General features: G+C 50.4%; 2 protein-coding genes across 8 annotated transcripts in view; one reads left to right on the top strand and one right to left on the bottom strand.

Annotated features, from left to right (window-relative positions):
- Positions 1 to 8433, top strand: part of SLC25A25 (solute carrier family 25 member 25) — a 25114-nt gene extending 16681 nt beyond the window's left edge. For 4 of the 7 annotated variants that reach the window (XM_040531642.1, XM_040531644.1, XM_040531648.1 and 1 more), the window contains exons 2-10: positions 1315 to 1441; positions 1530 to 1617; positions 2393 to 2504; positions 3230 to 3388; positions 4124 to 4276; positions 4394 to 4501; positions 4751 to 4918; positions 5323 to 5473; positions 5923 to 8433. In XM_040531642.1, coding sequence (XP_040387576.1) covers positions 1315 to 1441; positions 1530 to 1617; positions 2393 to 2504; positions 3230 to 3388; positions 4124 to 4276; positions 4394 to 4501; positions 4751 to 4918; positions 5323 to 5473; positions 5923 to 6107 — 1251 coding nt within the window. In that variant the 3' untranslated portion in view covers positions 6108 to 8433. Of the gene's footprint in view, positions 1 to 1314; positions 1442 to 1529; positions 1618 to 2055; positions 2092 to 2392; positions 2505 to 3229; positions 3389 to 4123; positions 4277 to 4393; positions 4502 to 4750; positions 4919 to 5322; positions 5474 to 5922 lie in introns of all 7 variants that reach the window. The other 3 variants (XM_040531643.1, XM_040531645.1, XM_040531646.1) reach the window with 1 other exon arrangement.
- Positions 8241 to 14131, bottom strand: LOC121057450 (alpha-1-acid glycoprotein-like). Its single transcript, XM_040531666.1, has 6 exons — positions 13797 to 14131; positions 13586 to 13728; positions 13097 to 13173; positions 12584 to 12694; positions 11714 to 11817; positions 8241 to 10312 (listed from the first exon to the last, which is right to left on the bottom strand). The coding sequence occupies exons 1-6, from the start codon at positions 13902 to 13904 to the stop codon at positions 10193 to 10195; spliced, it is 663 nt and encodes a 220-aa protein (XP_040387600.1). The 5' UTR covers positions 13905 to 14131; the 3' UTR covers positions 8241 to 10192.

Raw genomic sequence — 14131 nt, 5'->3', positions numbered from 1 at the left:
CGAGCTGGATGCGGAGCCGTGCCTGAACTTTGCATCAGTCATATGATAAGTGGCAGGTTGGCGAGACTGGGCGCGCCTCAAAGGTCAGCGCGGCTGGGACGGCACTTTCTTATTTAAAGCTCGTAAACGATTAGGGATAATCCTCGTAGCGTTAGGGCCAGAATGACAGGACACGATGGGGCAAGAGGAAGGTAGAATTTTAATAGGGATGTGTTCAGTATTGAAATCACCTTAAAATAGCAGTGAAATAAAAATGGAGACCGGCGTCCAGAGGCTGGGGAAATACCACCAGAAGCTTAGGTTTCTCTATTACCTCTGAAGCCTAAATATTGAACAAAATCTTGGCGAACAGAGGGTCAGCCTGGTGTTGGGTCGTGCTTTAGAGCCTCCTTAACAACCCACCTGCCGCTCACATAAAAGGTACAAGAATTACAACCAAAATACAGGCGATGAAGTGGGCTGAATCACGCGTCGTTTTGTGTTGCTCACTGACTCATGCTGAAAAGGGCTGTCAAAGGCAAGTGACTGAGCAAGAAGGGAAACGGGAACTCCCTGAGCCACATTCTTGCGGCCTGGAGATCACCTCTCCTGTCAACAAGAAGCCACGTGCCCCTAGATAGGACACTTCATCTGCTGTTGCCCCATGCTGGAATGAGTTAATTCATCGTTCGCCTTGTCCTAGATGTCTGACACGATCTAATCTTGATTCTAGCTTTGTCCTACTAAGAACCTTTCCTCGTTCTTTACGCTTCTCAGGGAAACTGGTATAATTAAAGCACATAGCTCCGGGGTACTTAAACCAGTTCGGAGGGGTTTTTATCTTTGGCCCTGTCCACTAGAGCTGGACAGGCTCCTTCTGGTTGGAGTTGGTTCTTGCCAGAGGTAGCTTACTTCTCTAAGTATCGTATTAGGCATGAAATTCCTTCTCCTGCTCACTTTTTATTACTGAACTTTGGTGATTTTATGCAAATCTGGTTGCCACACACTTAATCCCTGCGGAAGCTCTTGAACTGTCATGCAGGGTGTTAATCAAGACGTAGGGCTGAGATGAGATACCTGATACTAGCAGAGTATCCCCAATAAAAGCATGAGGCATTTCGTTTGCGTAACTAACTTTGGAAGAGGGTTGCCTGGAAGCAGGTGACTTTTAGAAACTTTGCTCAGATTTCTTTGAGGAACTTTCATAATTCTGTCAGCTGCTTTCTGGGGGGGAAAAGCCAAAGTCATGTGGGAAATAATGTTTTGATATGGTGGTAGAAGGGGCAGATCTGAACAAACAAAGGAGCTGACAGTTTTTGGTTGTCTTCTGAACAGAAAATTGTGAAGGCTGGAGACAAGGACCTGGATGGACAGCTGGATTTTGAGGAATTTGTTCACTATCTCCAAGATCACGAGAAGAAACTGAGACTGGTCTTCAAGAGTTTGGATAAGAAGAACGATGGTAAGCACCTTTCTCTTGCCCACAAATAGATCGTTGTTTGCTTCAGCTGGTCATACACATACTTGAGCTCAGGGCCTTATCTTTGCAGGCCGTATTGATGCCCAGGAGATTGTACAGTCCCTTCGGGACCTGGGAGTCAAGATCTCTGAACAGCAGGCCGAGAAAATACTGAAGAGGTAAGGAGTCAGCTGGTTCTTCTGTCCTTCTGAACATGAAATCTTCATGCTGAGAGAAGGAAACCTATGTCTTTACCCTGTACATACTTTCTGGCGACGTCAGCTCCTCCCTTTTTGCCTGTTACTTTTCTTTTTTATTTTTTTCAATGAATTAACACTTTAAATGCTGTAATGTGTTATGGGCAGTTACTGTTAGAACCTCTTTTCTTGCTGGCCTGTTGTGGGGAAGGGCTTGCACCTGAGCTGGTTTGCATTCCTGTCTGACTGTCCTGCTACCCTGAGCTTGTTGCTTTGGAGAGGGACTGTGCAGTTGCTCTTCAGAAATGCTGAGTGCGTTTTGCATGTGGCACTAACATGTTAACAACCACTTATCTGTGCTGTTTTTTTCCTCTTTCTTTCCTCTGCAACCTTCCCTCTGTCTGTTTGCCTGTGTGTCAGAATAAGGACGGGACACTTCTGGGGTCCTGTCACCTAGTAAGTATTTTCTTCCCTTCAGTTGGGAAACTAGTTGGACTTGCTTTTTGGTAGGAGGGGGTACAGCAACTTCTGTGGTTCAGTTAGAGGGGAAAGAGGGGAGAAAAAGGGAGACCGCTTCTATCTCTCTGCAGTGTTTGGTGAAGAGTTTTCCTAGCTTTGTCTTGTGTCTCTTTGGAAGTCTTTCAGCAGTTGCTTTGCAAAGCTTTTTCTGGTATAGGCCTGAATAATCAAAGGGAAGGGGAGGAGGAGTTTGTCACCCAGTGGGAGTCTGTGCTCATCTAATGATAAATCTTTTTAGCATGGATAAAAATGGGACGATGACAATTGACTGGAACGAGTGGCGAGACTATCACCTGCTGCACCCAGTGGAGAACATTCCTGAAATCATCCTGTACTGGAAGCACTCCACGGTAAGAAATGCTTCCTCCACAGCAGGTCTTGGTCTTTCCCCAGGTTCTCAGTCAAAGCCATGAACCCCCAGGAGATGCTATCAGCAGTCTCTATCATTTTCTTTATGGTTCAGTAGCTGCCTGGAAGCCAGTCGCTTCCTGTCCTGCCCTCTTATCTTGCCACCCATCATAGGCACTGTTTCTGGAGCCTCTGGCACAGGTGATAACTACTTTCTGCGAAAGGATGTGTGTGTTAACTTGGCTTCTACCTCTGAGAGCTCGTACCAGTGGCCAGCTCCTGCTAGTTCAGAACTCGTTAAGAGGAGGAACCAATGTGACAGGCAGCTGTCCTTCCTGGAGATATTTCAGTGTGTGTAAATAGCGTGTAACAAGATTAAACTGGCTGTGAGCTTTGAACGTTCCAGTGAGGCCCAGCTTTTTCCCTACGCAATTGCCTGCAGTTGATCATTTTGTTCCTTACCGTGATCCACAGTACCTTAATGCAGACAAATGTTTAGCAATTCCCAGCTCCCCAGACAGAAGCCTTCTAAATGTAAGGTGCCCTTTGACATGCTCTAGTGCTGGCGGTCCCGGTGGTCAGACACAACAGTTAATGGTTACAGATAAGCTGCTGACTTGGAGTGAGCATATTCATTGCTTCAACACTTAGCACTGATAAAGAGCAATAAAACTTTGGCAAGATTGCCAGCTGATAAAATGTTTCTCAACACCTCATGTTTTTGCAGATCTTTGATGTCGGAGAGAATTTGACAGTCCCTGATGAGTTCACAGTGGAAGAGAGGCAAACAGGGATGTGGTGGAGACATCTGGTTGCAGGTGGAGGTGCAGGTGCCGTGTCCAGGACCTGTACAGCTCCCTTGGACCGCTTGAAAGTGCTCATGCAGGTATGATGGAACAATCCCAGTTTGTTTGAATAGCCAGGCTGATTCCTCTAATATTCCTGCCAAAGTGATGCCTAGGAGATGATAACGATGTTCATGAACTGTACAGCACTCTGGCTGGAAGCAATCCTTTTGCTCCTGTATTAGCATTTTAGAAATCGTTTTGGGTTATTTGAATGATCAAAGTCATGTCAGCAAGTTATTCTTCACTGTCTAGAAAAGATAGAAGATTTCATGAGGTAGATGTGAAAACTGTCAATAGTTGGAGAGCTCTGTAGTTTAGAGCACTGGAAGACTTGGATTTTGGTGAAACAAGTTCAAGTTGTTTTCCCACGGGAGTTGAAGTGGTTGTGGTGATCAGCTGGCAGAGCTGGTATTCTGTGCAAGTGATAGGTGTTATAAAGACATTGCAAAAACCTGATTTTTAGCTTGCACCTCCTCCTGAGCCAGCTGAGAAGTCTGTTTGCTATAGCTGGCCCTGTTCTAGGTATGGGAGTTGTCTGTTTAACCCTTCCCCCCAATTCCAGAAGGAGATATTGATTAGATTCATTAGCTAACATTGGACTTTTCGAAAAGGAAGAGAAGCTTGCTTTTCTATTGTAGAAGTTATCTGGAAGGGATTAAAGCCTTGGCAAATCTCTGGGTAAATAAAAAAGTGCCCTTTTGTCCCTGGATTACGGAAGAACGTAACGCTGTCGTAATCAGGCCTGGAACTAATCCAAGCTTGCTCTCTCCCAGGTTCATGCCTCCCGCAGCAACAACATGTGCATTATTGGCGGTTTTACCCAAATGATCCGAGAGGGTGGACCAAGGTCACTGTGGCGGGGGAATGGCATCAATGTGTTGAAGATTGCACCGGAATCTGCCATTAAGTTCATGGCCTACGAGCAGGTGAGTAAAGGAGCATGGAGGAGTCTGGCTGCAGAGGGGTCTGTGGAAGGACAGGATGAAAAAAGAGCAGCTGGGATAGTGAGTGATCCTCAATGCCTTTCTTTTTGACTTCTGCAGATCAAGCGATTTATTGGCACTGACCAGGAAATGCTGAGGATTCACGAGCGGCTGTTAGCGGGCTCTCTGGCTGGGGCCATCGCGCAGAGCAGCATCTACCCGATGGAGGTGAGGCCATGGGGCTGTCGGCCCAGCCCATGAAGGGTGACGGCGAGGTGCCAAAACGAGAGCTTATCGCGGAGCTGGTGCTCTGCTCTTATCTCTGAGAACTCCTTAGTTAAGCTGATACCAAGTAATACTGCTCACATGATGCGTGCTGTAGTCCTGAACATCCTGCTCTCAAGAACGACGTTGTCTGTGCTTTTTCTCCTGTTGATTCTCCTGTGAGTCTTCATGGCATTTATTCTTGTCTTCTAGGTTCTGAAAACACGGATGGCTCTAAGAAAGACGGGACAATATTCAGGCATGTTGGATTGTGCCAAGAACATTCTTTCCAAGGAAGGAATGGCTGCCTTCTACAAAGGCTACATCCCCAACATGCTAGGAATCATTCCATATGCTGGTATTGACCTGGCAGTCTATGAGGTATGGAGCCTTTAACTCTTTTGTAGGGCTGTGCTGCTTGTTTAGCTTTGTCACTGTCAGACCTGTCAGCTACTACAGGAATTTAAATAACTTTTCAGGGCTTTCCTGATCAGCCTTAAGGGGTACATTTTACTCAAAATGGCCTGAATGACAATCCAGTACAATGATCCTCCTTTCATAGTTGGCATCATGCACGATCCCTTCTTTTTTGGAGAGAATTGCAGCAGAAAATTGAAGGAGGGTTTTTCCCAGGCCCCTATATTAGCAGTAGCTCAAAAAAAAAATAAATCTGAGAAGCCTGGTTGAAATTGCACACACCTCCCTGGGCCTTTAAGCCCATCTTTTATATAACTTGATACTCTTGATTGCCTTTTCACTGCTAACATCTAGCTTGTTCCTTCCAGACACTAAAAAACGCCTGGTTGCAACGCTACGCTGTCAACAGTGCTGACCCTGGAGTCTTTGTTCTCTTGGCTTGTGGCACCATTTCTAGTACCTGTGGACAGCTTGCCAGTTACCCACTGGCTCTTGTGAGGACACGCATGCAGGCCCAAGGTGAGAACTTCGGGGAACTCTGTAGTAGTGTGTGAACTCCTGCCATGGTCTCTGGGCAGGGTAAAGGTCCGCTGGTGCAAACATTGCAAAAACAGCCTTAACTAGCCAGTGCAGCTGAGCAGTAGGCTATTTGCCATGCTGCAAGAGGACAGTGGACTTTGCGCTGCCCTTAGCACCTCGAGTCAAGCACCTCCAGGACAGAGCAGTTCTGTTTTGCTCACATTAGGAATTGGGGCTAAGGGCATTGGCAGAGCAATCTGGGAAAAAGGCTGTGATGTGCGGCACAGCCACGGGTTGCTGAGAAGTTTTGTGCTGTCCTCCTTAAAGCACCTTTGGTCTGTGAACATCCACAGGAAGCGCGTGATTCAGAACTGCTCTTTGAGACAGGTGTTATCTTAGTGTTTTAATGACATAGGCTGCATTACTTACTGTGTCTTTTCGTGTTGCAGCTTCTGTGGAGGGTGCTCCTGAAGTGACGATGCGGGGACTGTTCAAACACATTCTGAAGACAGAGGGAGCATTTGGTCTTTACCGGGGTCTGGCCCCAAACTTTATGAAGGTGATCCCGGCCGTAAGCATCAGCTACGTGGTGTATGAAAACTTGAAGATGACTCTGGGTGTGCAGTCACGGTGACCAGGAGATGCTGAGGACTTTGAACTCTGAAATCTTGGGGTGTAATCCCAAGACGTATAGCCATCTCTCATTCTGTGAATGTGTTGACACTAAGCTGACTAAGCAAAGCTGTGAAATCTCAGATAGTTTGTGAGTCAGTAAGGGGAGGGGAGCATCTGGTGTCCTTTGCCATCTTGCTACTCAGAGCTCTACGTAAACCATCAGGTGGTCCGTTTTGTTGGGCCTTTGGGAGACCAGGAGCTGAACTCCTGGCACAATCTTAAGGCGTGAGTTGCTGAGGTCAAAGTAGCAAAGATTTGGGAACAGTGTGCTTTCAGCATATGACATGTACAGAGCTGTTTGCCTGCAGATGAGCACCTTCTGACTTGCTGAAAGAGCTTCTTTTTCCATTCAGTTGTTTAACTTCCTACCTGTTGTTTAAATTTGTACAAACCTTGTGTAGGAGCTGCTGCCACACCAGGCTTGTCATTATGTTTACATATATTCCTTTGGGTAGGAGACATTCATGTTCTGCTTCCAAGACTTGACATGAAATGTAACTTTCAACTATACTGGTTTTGAGGGCTGGTGGGCAGTGGTTTATCCGGTCAGGCTGAATGTTACTTAAGCCAGCCTGATGAAGGATTAGGATTATTTATTTTTGATAGGTTTAAGTGTGTCTCATAAATCCACTAACAAGATGCACTTACTAACAGAAGCAGCAGACTAGAGCCTGCATGCCTGTATCCTTTGCATGCCGGGATTGGCTTGTCTTATACTCAGCAGGGGCTTGGAAAGGGGAAGGCTAGAGAGTCCTAGGTGGACTGGCACCTTGATGCATGGCTTTAGTGAATAAATGACAATACTTCACAGCTCCTGTGCAGTTGTGCTCCCAGCACGACAAGAGAGCCCCTGTGCAGCATCGCATGGACCTCTGAATTCCATTCTGCCTGGTGCCAAGGGTAGCTGATGGACCTTTCCAAACCCAGTGCCTACGCTGCTATCTATCTCTTTAGACCTCTTTGTAGATTGATGTTCAGGTTTGCATTAGCGGGATGGAGTCCCCAAGCCAGAAGGGTCTGTTGTGGGAAGGGGTGTTAGGGAGAGGGGCTGGTTGTCACTGGGAGAGGTGAGCTTTCAGTCCCGAGGACGTGCTTGCTTTTCTTTCAAAGGGTGCTTTTCATAAGGCTAAGGGAAAGAGTTGGCTTTAAAATTTCTCTGCATTATGGGCTACTTTAGTTGATAGGATCTGGCTTCTGAGGCCTGGGAGATCCTCATCCAACTTTTTGTTTTGGGCAAGATGGACCAGCATTGCATTCCACTGTTTTACTGCTTAAAGCATATTTATTTTGTATTTATTTGAACAGAGTTATGTCAGACTATTTTTATAGACTTGTTTAAATATTGTTACTGTGCTTGTATTTCTCCTGTTTTAAAAAGTTCTCTATTTGTTCTCTTACATAACACAGCTGAGTCGTGGGGAGGACACTAAAGTCACTAGCGTACCTTCCCTTTGGGGCTTGAGCTGCCTTTCCCCAGTTTGGGGTTGTTGCTGGAGGACCTCAGCCCAGAGAAATTCTGTAGCAGGATGCCATAGGAGAGAAGGGAGCTGGTGAGGAAGCAGGAATGAGGGGAGAGGGTGCACCGTGAGGCCCGCCTTATTTTGGAATTGCCTCTGTGCATGGCTGAAGGGGTTTCGGGTGGATGGCTGAAGTTGGGAAGTAGAAGGTTTGTGCATGTTGGGTGTCACAACAGCTAATTGAGAGCAATCTTGGGGAATCCTTAAGTAAAAGGGGAGGGGGGAGAAATCTCAGGGACTAAAGAAAACACAAGTTTCTAGAGAGATGGGAGGAAACTTGCCCTTGGACCCAAGCTGCTGCAGTTGTGCTTTGAGGCTGAATCAGCAGATCCTGTTGCTGAGCCACTGCTCTCTACGTGCAAATGGACACTGGGGAGAAGTGCCTGAGAAGTCAGAAAAGGATTCGTTAGCACTCAGCAGCTGCTTTTCTGCTGACAGTTTTTGCTTCATGGAGAGTCTTCCAGGTGAGGCTCTCTGCCTTGGCTATCCAGTGCTGTCAGTAGTTAGCGACGTGGGAATCTAAGCAGTCTGGATTAGTGATAAGATTTTTTCCCACCCCCCCCCTTTATTTTTTCTGAGATCTATTGTAAATTTTGCAGTGGCTCCTTCCTACCAGTGTGGCCTAATGGAAATATGAATATCAGAATGCAAAAATCAATGCAAAATGACAACCATCTTTGTAGCTGTAACCACAAATTGTTATTATGCAAATCTAACTCGGATTCTTCATGTAGGGAACAGTCTGCTAATAAAGGTCTGTCAAAGAGATGCCACGTGTCTGTCTCTCTTTCTCGATATGGCTTATTGGTGCTGTCTGTGGCCAGACTTGGATGGCTTTTCCCTAGGATGGTGATGCTGGGAATGGTTTTCCCTAAAAGGACCTGGGAGAACAGAATTCTTAAAGGGAAAAAAGAAAAAATGAGATCAAAAGTAATGGCAGATATAAAGGCTCAGAAACACTTGGATGTGGTTGGTTTAGCTCTGAGTGCTGCTGGACGTTTTCCTCATCTGTTAAGTGTCCATAACTTGTTCAGAGAAGTGAGAGTCCTGGAAAATCTGGAAACTCTGCAGTCTAAGTATGCCCCTGAAGGAACAAAGGAACCTTAAAGGACTTTTAAGGTTTTCAAAAGAAAGTTTTTTTCTAATTTCTGTCTAAAACAACAACAACAGAAAAAACCACAACTGGTCTATTGAAGGTTCCAGGAAACAGCTAAATCAGAGGCCGCTTGCACTACCAGCTAACAGAACTCTGGGGGCCACACTGGGGTTGGTTCTTATGTCTCCGATTGTCATTCGAGGCTTTTATTCATCTATAACTCTACTTATAAAGTGTTGGTCCTTGCAATCTGAGGAGCTGCTTTCCAGCGGTGTCAGCTTTGCTCAGCTGAAGACATCCCAGCCTTCTCTGCCCCACAGCTCTCAAGGCTGCTGGCAGCACCCATCTCTCTGCTGTCCTCTCCTGCCCTTCAGCTGGCTGACTCTGAGGTGGGGCGTTAAGATTTTGTCACAAGCTGATAAAGATGCTGGAAGCAAAGGCTGGTCAGGTACCTGTGCCCTCAGACCCCGAGGGAGCGTGCTTATTTCACTCTGTAAAACTCAGTTTTGCTACAAGAAATTGGGCCAAAAGCCCAAGTGAAATGCTCGCCAGCATGCGCTGCCTTGCAGGGTAAAGGCAACCTGGTGGCACTGTGGAGGGGCAGGGCTCTTCACAGTGTGCCAGCAGCTTGTCCTTTTCCTCCTTTTTAAGGCAAAGATATTTTCAGTGCTTAATTACTAGGTTAGAGCTGAGACTGAATTACCTCCCAGCCATGCAGCAACTAGTGGTGCTTTTTTTAAACTGTCCCTTACTGTCACAAACACAGAGCTGCAGTGCTGCGCTTCCCTGGGTGAAGCAGTGACGAGGGAGGCAAGGGGTGTCTGTCAGCACCGTACCTCAGCACTGTGCTGAATTTATGGGGTGTGAGGAATTGTGCCCTTTTTCTGTGGAGGAATCAAAATCCTGTGGGCCTGGGTTAGCACCCCCAGCTCCACCAGTGTCACCACAGCCAGTCATGATCCTTGCTGTGGGTGAAGGCTGGGGAGCTCCAGCCTGGCCCGAAGGGCTGGGAGGGAAGGGCTGCAGCAGCCAGGTTCCCTCTGGCAGGAGTTAGGTGCTGCTTCTGGCTAAGCCTCATCTTCCTCTCGGCCCGTGCGTTGAGGAGAAGTTTCTGGCCTTTCATGGATTTCAGTTACGCATCAGATGCTTGGCACGCTCCTATGAGTGGTAACCGATTGCCCTCTTCTGGTTAGCCTCCATCACTGCCCGCTTTCAGTGCTCCTCTCCCAAAACCGGGCCTGGAGCACGCCATGTGAGGCCGGGAGGCTGCAGCTGCCCCATGCGCCTCATCCTGCAGCCCGGGTGCTCGAGGCTGGCTGTTCCCAAACACCAGGCGAGGGACACACGAGGCAAATCGGGTGCTTGATCTCCTTTTTGCACTCCTGAGCCCCAACCTCTCGGAATGAACAGTGCTGTGTTGGAGTGAAGCATTTATTGGTGCTGGTTCATCGTGCTCCCGGCCCCACTCGGTGCTGGTGATGCTGGGCCTGTGGCCGGGGGGGCCGTGCCTTGGGCGCCGCCATCTTGGGTTCCTTCCGCTTGACACAGCTCCTTCAAAACAACCATAAATGAATAAATGGATAAATGAAACTGCCACGGCATCAGGAGAGAATGTACTGAAGGAAGAAGTGGGTTTCTTTATCATTTTTTCATTTAAACTGATTATCATTTTAAACAGGCACAGAGAAGATGTGCTTTCCTGTGCTGCCCAAAGCACAGACAGGGCAGTGAGCTGCTGCTGTTTTCTACACCCATGCCCAAAAGAAACCAGGTTTCTTGAGCAAAGCTGTGCTGTATCAGTACACTGCACCACCTTGCTCTGTAAGCAGGCTCTGAGGGAAAGGGGGATTCAGGCTTCATGAGAAATAAGCTAAAAGCTCATGCCACCTGTGTGCTCAGAATTGCCCTGGCTCACGTTCTCCTAATACCTGGGGCTGACGCAGCGATGCCCCAGCCTCTGCTCGCCCGTGGCTCCTTCAGCCCAAGGCCTGCATTACATTTGTTTTCCTACTTTCATTTCAATGCACTTCAGCCTTGGTGTCTCCGCACCTTGGCCCGGCACAGAACCCCCCCGCTGGCTGCCATCTCCAAGCGCTGCCGAGGACAAACCACTCGGGCATGTTCCCCTCACCTGGGCTTTTCTCAAAGTGTTTCCATTTTGCCCAAATATCAGCGAGAGTCCCCACACCTCTGTGTCCCCTTGTCTGCAGCTGGTGAGCATGGGCTGGGCCCAGCCCCAGGTGCTGCTCGTTGCCTGAGCAGTCCAGCACCTCCCTGCCACCACGGGGGCTCAACGTGGGCTGTCTGTCCACCTGTCTGTCCCCTCCCTGGTTTGTGTGAAGCTGTGGGAGACCCTCTGCAAGGGAAGTCGGGGCGAGCATAGGGAAGGCAGGTGGGTGCTCCTTAGCCTGGGCAGAGGCTGGGGTGAGGGTTGGCTCTGCTAAACTTTTGGGTGGAAAATGGCAGGGAAAAGCTCTGTTTGTGTGGGGAGTGGGTGCGGGGTTGGTCAGTGGCACTGACCCCTCTGTTGGCAGGGGGAGGGGTATTTGGGGCTTTTTTCCTGGTACTCTGGGCTTTTGGGACTCAGGGCTGGATTCCTGGCGAAGAGGAGCCCTTGGTACTCACAGCCCCAGTTTCAGAGCACCCCAAGCTCTTTTTAGTTGAAGTGGGGCCGTGGTGTTCCCAGGGCATGAGCCCCTTTAGCCCCATGCTGCAGCTCCCAAGGGCAGTGTCTGCTGCTGAGGGCGCAAAGGGAGGACTTTTGGGGCAAAACTGGGGTTCAGGGATCCCCTCTGGACAGGGGGAGGCGGCTGCAGCGAGTCACCCCAATTCCCTTTGGGGCTGCTGAAGGGCAGGAATTCACTTTGGGGAGCTGCAGCTCTGTGGCCTGTAAATTGTGGTCGCTGCTGGGGAAGCAATTCTGCGTCTGCTCGGGGAAGCGAGGGCACGCACCTGCCTCCAGGGCGCGTACACGATCTCCCCTTCGCTGAGACCCAGGCACTGGGCGCGCTGGGCGAACTCGTCCCGCTGGGCCTTGCTCACCGTCTGATTTCGGGCTGAAGAGCAAAAGTGTTAACACGGGTCGGAGACCACACGTGGCCCATCGTGCCACCTGCCAGTCTGTATTTCGTGCTCTCCCCTCGCTCCCGCAAATGCTCATTGTGGAGGTGCTGGGGGCCCTCACCCCCCACTTGTCAAAGCCAGACTTGGGCATCGCTTTTTTGTTTTTTTTTTTTTACCCCCTCCTTGTTCCCACTTTAACTGCTTGCACAATAGTTTCTCATGCTCCTGGGGTGTTCGGAGGAATGTGTGCCCCAGGCAGGGAACGAGGCAGGTTTGTGTTTGCCAAATGTGGCTTTGGACTTCCTTAAGCAATTGCTCTGCAGCCTGAAAGGGCAGCGGGGAGCTTTATCGTGGTCTGATGTGCTGCTTTATGGGGCTGCGTGTGGGTCTGGCCAGCTCTGCCTGTGCCGGTGCTGCAAAGCCACGTGCTCTGCCCCGGGAGGTAAGCACTGAAAAATCACGGTTGGCTTGAAAATATTGAGATTTCACAATGATATCTATGGTGATTTGTATGTGCTTCCTGTTCTTTCAATATTTATGGCATAACTGGGTTTTGTCTTTAACTTGTTCTTTCTGCTCTGCCCAGAGACTTAGGATTAATGGGATTCTGAAATATTCCCGTGACCCTGGCATGGTGGTTTGGGGAAAAATCACGGATTGTTGGTGGAACTGCGCTGCCATGTGTGTTTAGCTGGTAGTTCTCTGTGCGTCTGGTGCTGGATGGCAGCTTGAGGTTACCTTAGGATGGAATTCGCATACCGTAGAGATACAGCGCCGAATACGTCCTCTCCCTCTGCAGTTGGTGCTGGATGAGTAAAATGTCCTCAGAGCTGAGGTTCAGCAGCATCCCCACGGTCTGCTGGGTCTTGGCTTCAAGAGAGCAGCACAGTTTGGGGAGCGAGAGCTGTGTTAGTTCTCTGAAACGTGCCACAAATGTTCCACTCCGTTCCCAGAGGGATTGTGAAATAATTTGGAAAACAAGGCGGCCTCCTTCCTCGTCGGAGGGGGCAGGTTTGTTCCTCGTTCCCAGCACGGCATTGCTTCACGGGCTTTATTGTTGCCTCATGTGGCTGTGCCGCATGCTGTGACCCAGCGGTGGGCTGGGCTTGGTGCCCGCCGGCGGGGCCCTGCCATCGCGTGGGGCTTACCAGGGCTTCAGACCCACAAAGCCATCCCGAAATAAAAAAATCTGTGGGGCGATGCAAGGCATCAACCCGTGCCCTTCCGAAACACAGACTTAACCACAGCCCCGCGTGCCGTGCTGCCGCTCACCGTGCTTCACCAGCGCCGTGCCACCACCATCAGGGAGGTGGAAGTAAGTGGAGTTGCTGGAGAGACAGCGGCCGCCCCTGCGGAGAGGGGAAAACGAGGCAGAGCTGTGGTGCTGAGCCCCCCCCTGCCCCAGCCAGGAGGGCTCCGAGCCCGGTCCCACCATGGGGACCTTGGTAGGGAACAACAGGGGGGAGGAGCGGTGGCATTTGCAAGGCCCCGGGGAGGGTTTGTCTTTGCCTCCTGTGTCCATGGAGCAGGCAGGGGTGAGGGCAGGAGGTCTTGGTTTTGCTAAGCTGGGGGCTGTTGGAGTAAATTAAGATTTGAGGGAAGAAGGGGGTGGGAGAGCGTGCAGGGAGCAGCCAGGAGCTGCTCCATGGAAAAGACAATCTGAAACCATGCCCGCATCCTTCTGGAGAGGCTGGGCGCCGAGGGCCGATGCTAACACCCGCGGGGGGGCAGAAGGAAGGGGTCGGGGACCGGCGGTCTCACGCGGCCACGTGCTGGGTGACGAGCAGCTCCTGCCCCCCGGCGCCAGGCTCCACGCGCAGGTGGCCGTGGTCGATGAGCAGCAGCTCCAGGAGGTGCTGGGGCAGCTGGGCGGCCCCGGCCACGTACCGCCACGTCCCCAGCAGCTGTAGGAGAGGCGTGGGGTGGTGGGGGCTCCCTGTCCGACCCCCCCAGTGCCCGGCCCCCTCCTTACCCCCGGTGCCGTCGCGTTGGCCGGGCTCTGTGTGGGCTCGCAGGGAGCGGCTGCAGCAGGCAGCAGCACCATCAGGATGAGGACGGCGGGGATGCCGGCCGGTGCCATGGCTGCCTGAGGGAGAGGAGTGAGCGAACCGGCTGGACGGACGGACGGATGGACAGACGGACGGACGCTGCTCACTTGGGTGTTTGCTTTTGCAACGCGGCTGCGCGCGGCAGGGGCTGTGATGGCGCAACAGCGGCTTGCGGGGAAATCGGCCCGGTGAGGGCCGGGTGCCTGGCCCTAGCTCAGGGCTCTCACTGGCTGGGCAGCGCGGGGAGGGTGATGCACTT

This window comes from Cygnus olor, chromosome 19 (assembly GCF_009769625.2).
Source record: "Cygnus olor isolate bCygOlo1 chromosome 19, bCygOlo1.pri.v2, whole genome shotgun sequence".
NCBI classification, from domain to species: domain Eukaryota; kingdom Metazoa; phylum Chordata; class Aves; order Anseriformes; family Anatidae; genus Cygnus; species Cygnus olor.
This window is presented reverse-complemented; position numbering and strand designations above follow the sequence as displayed.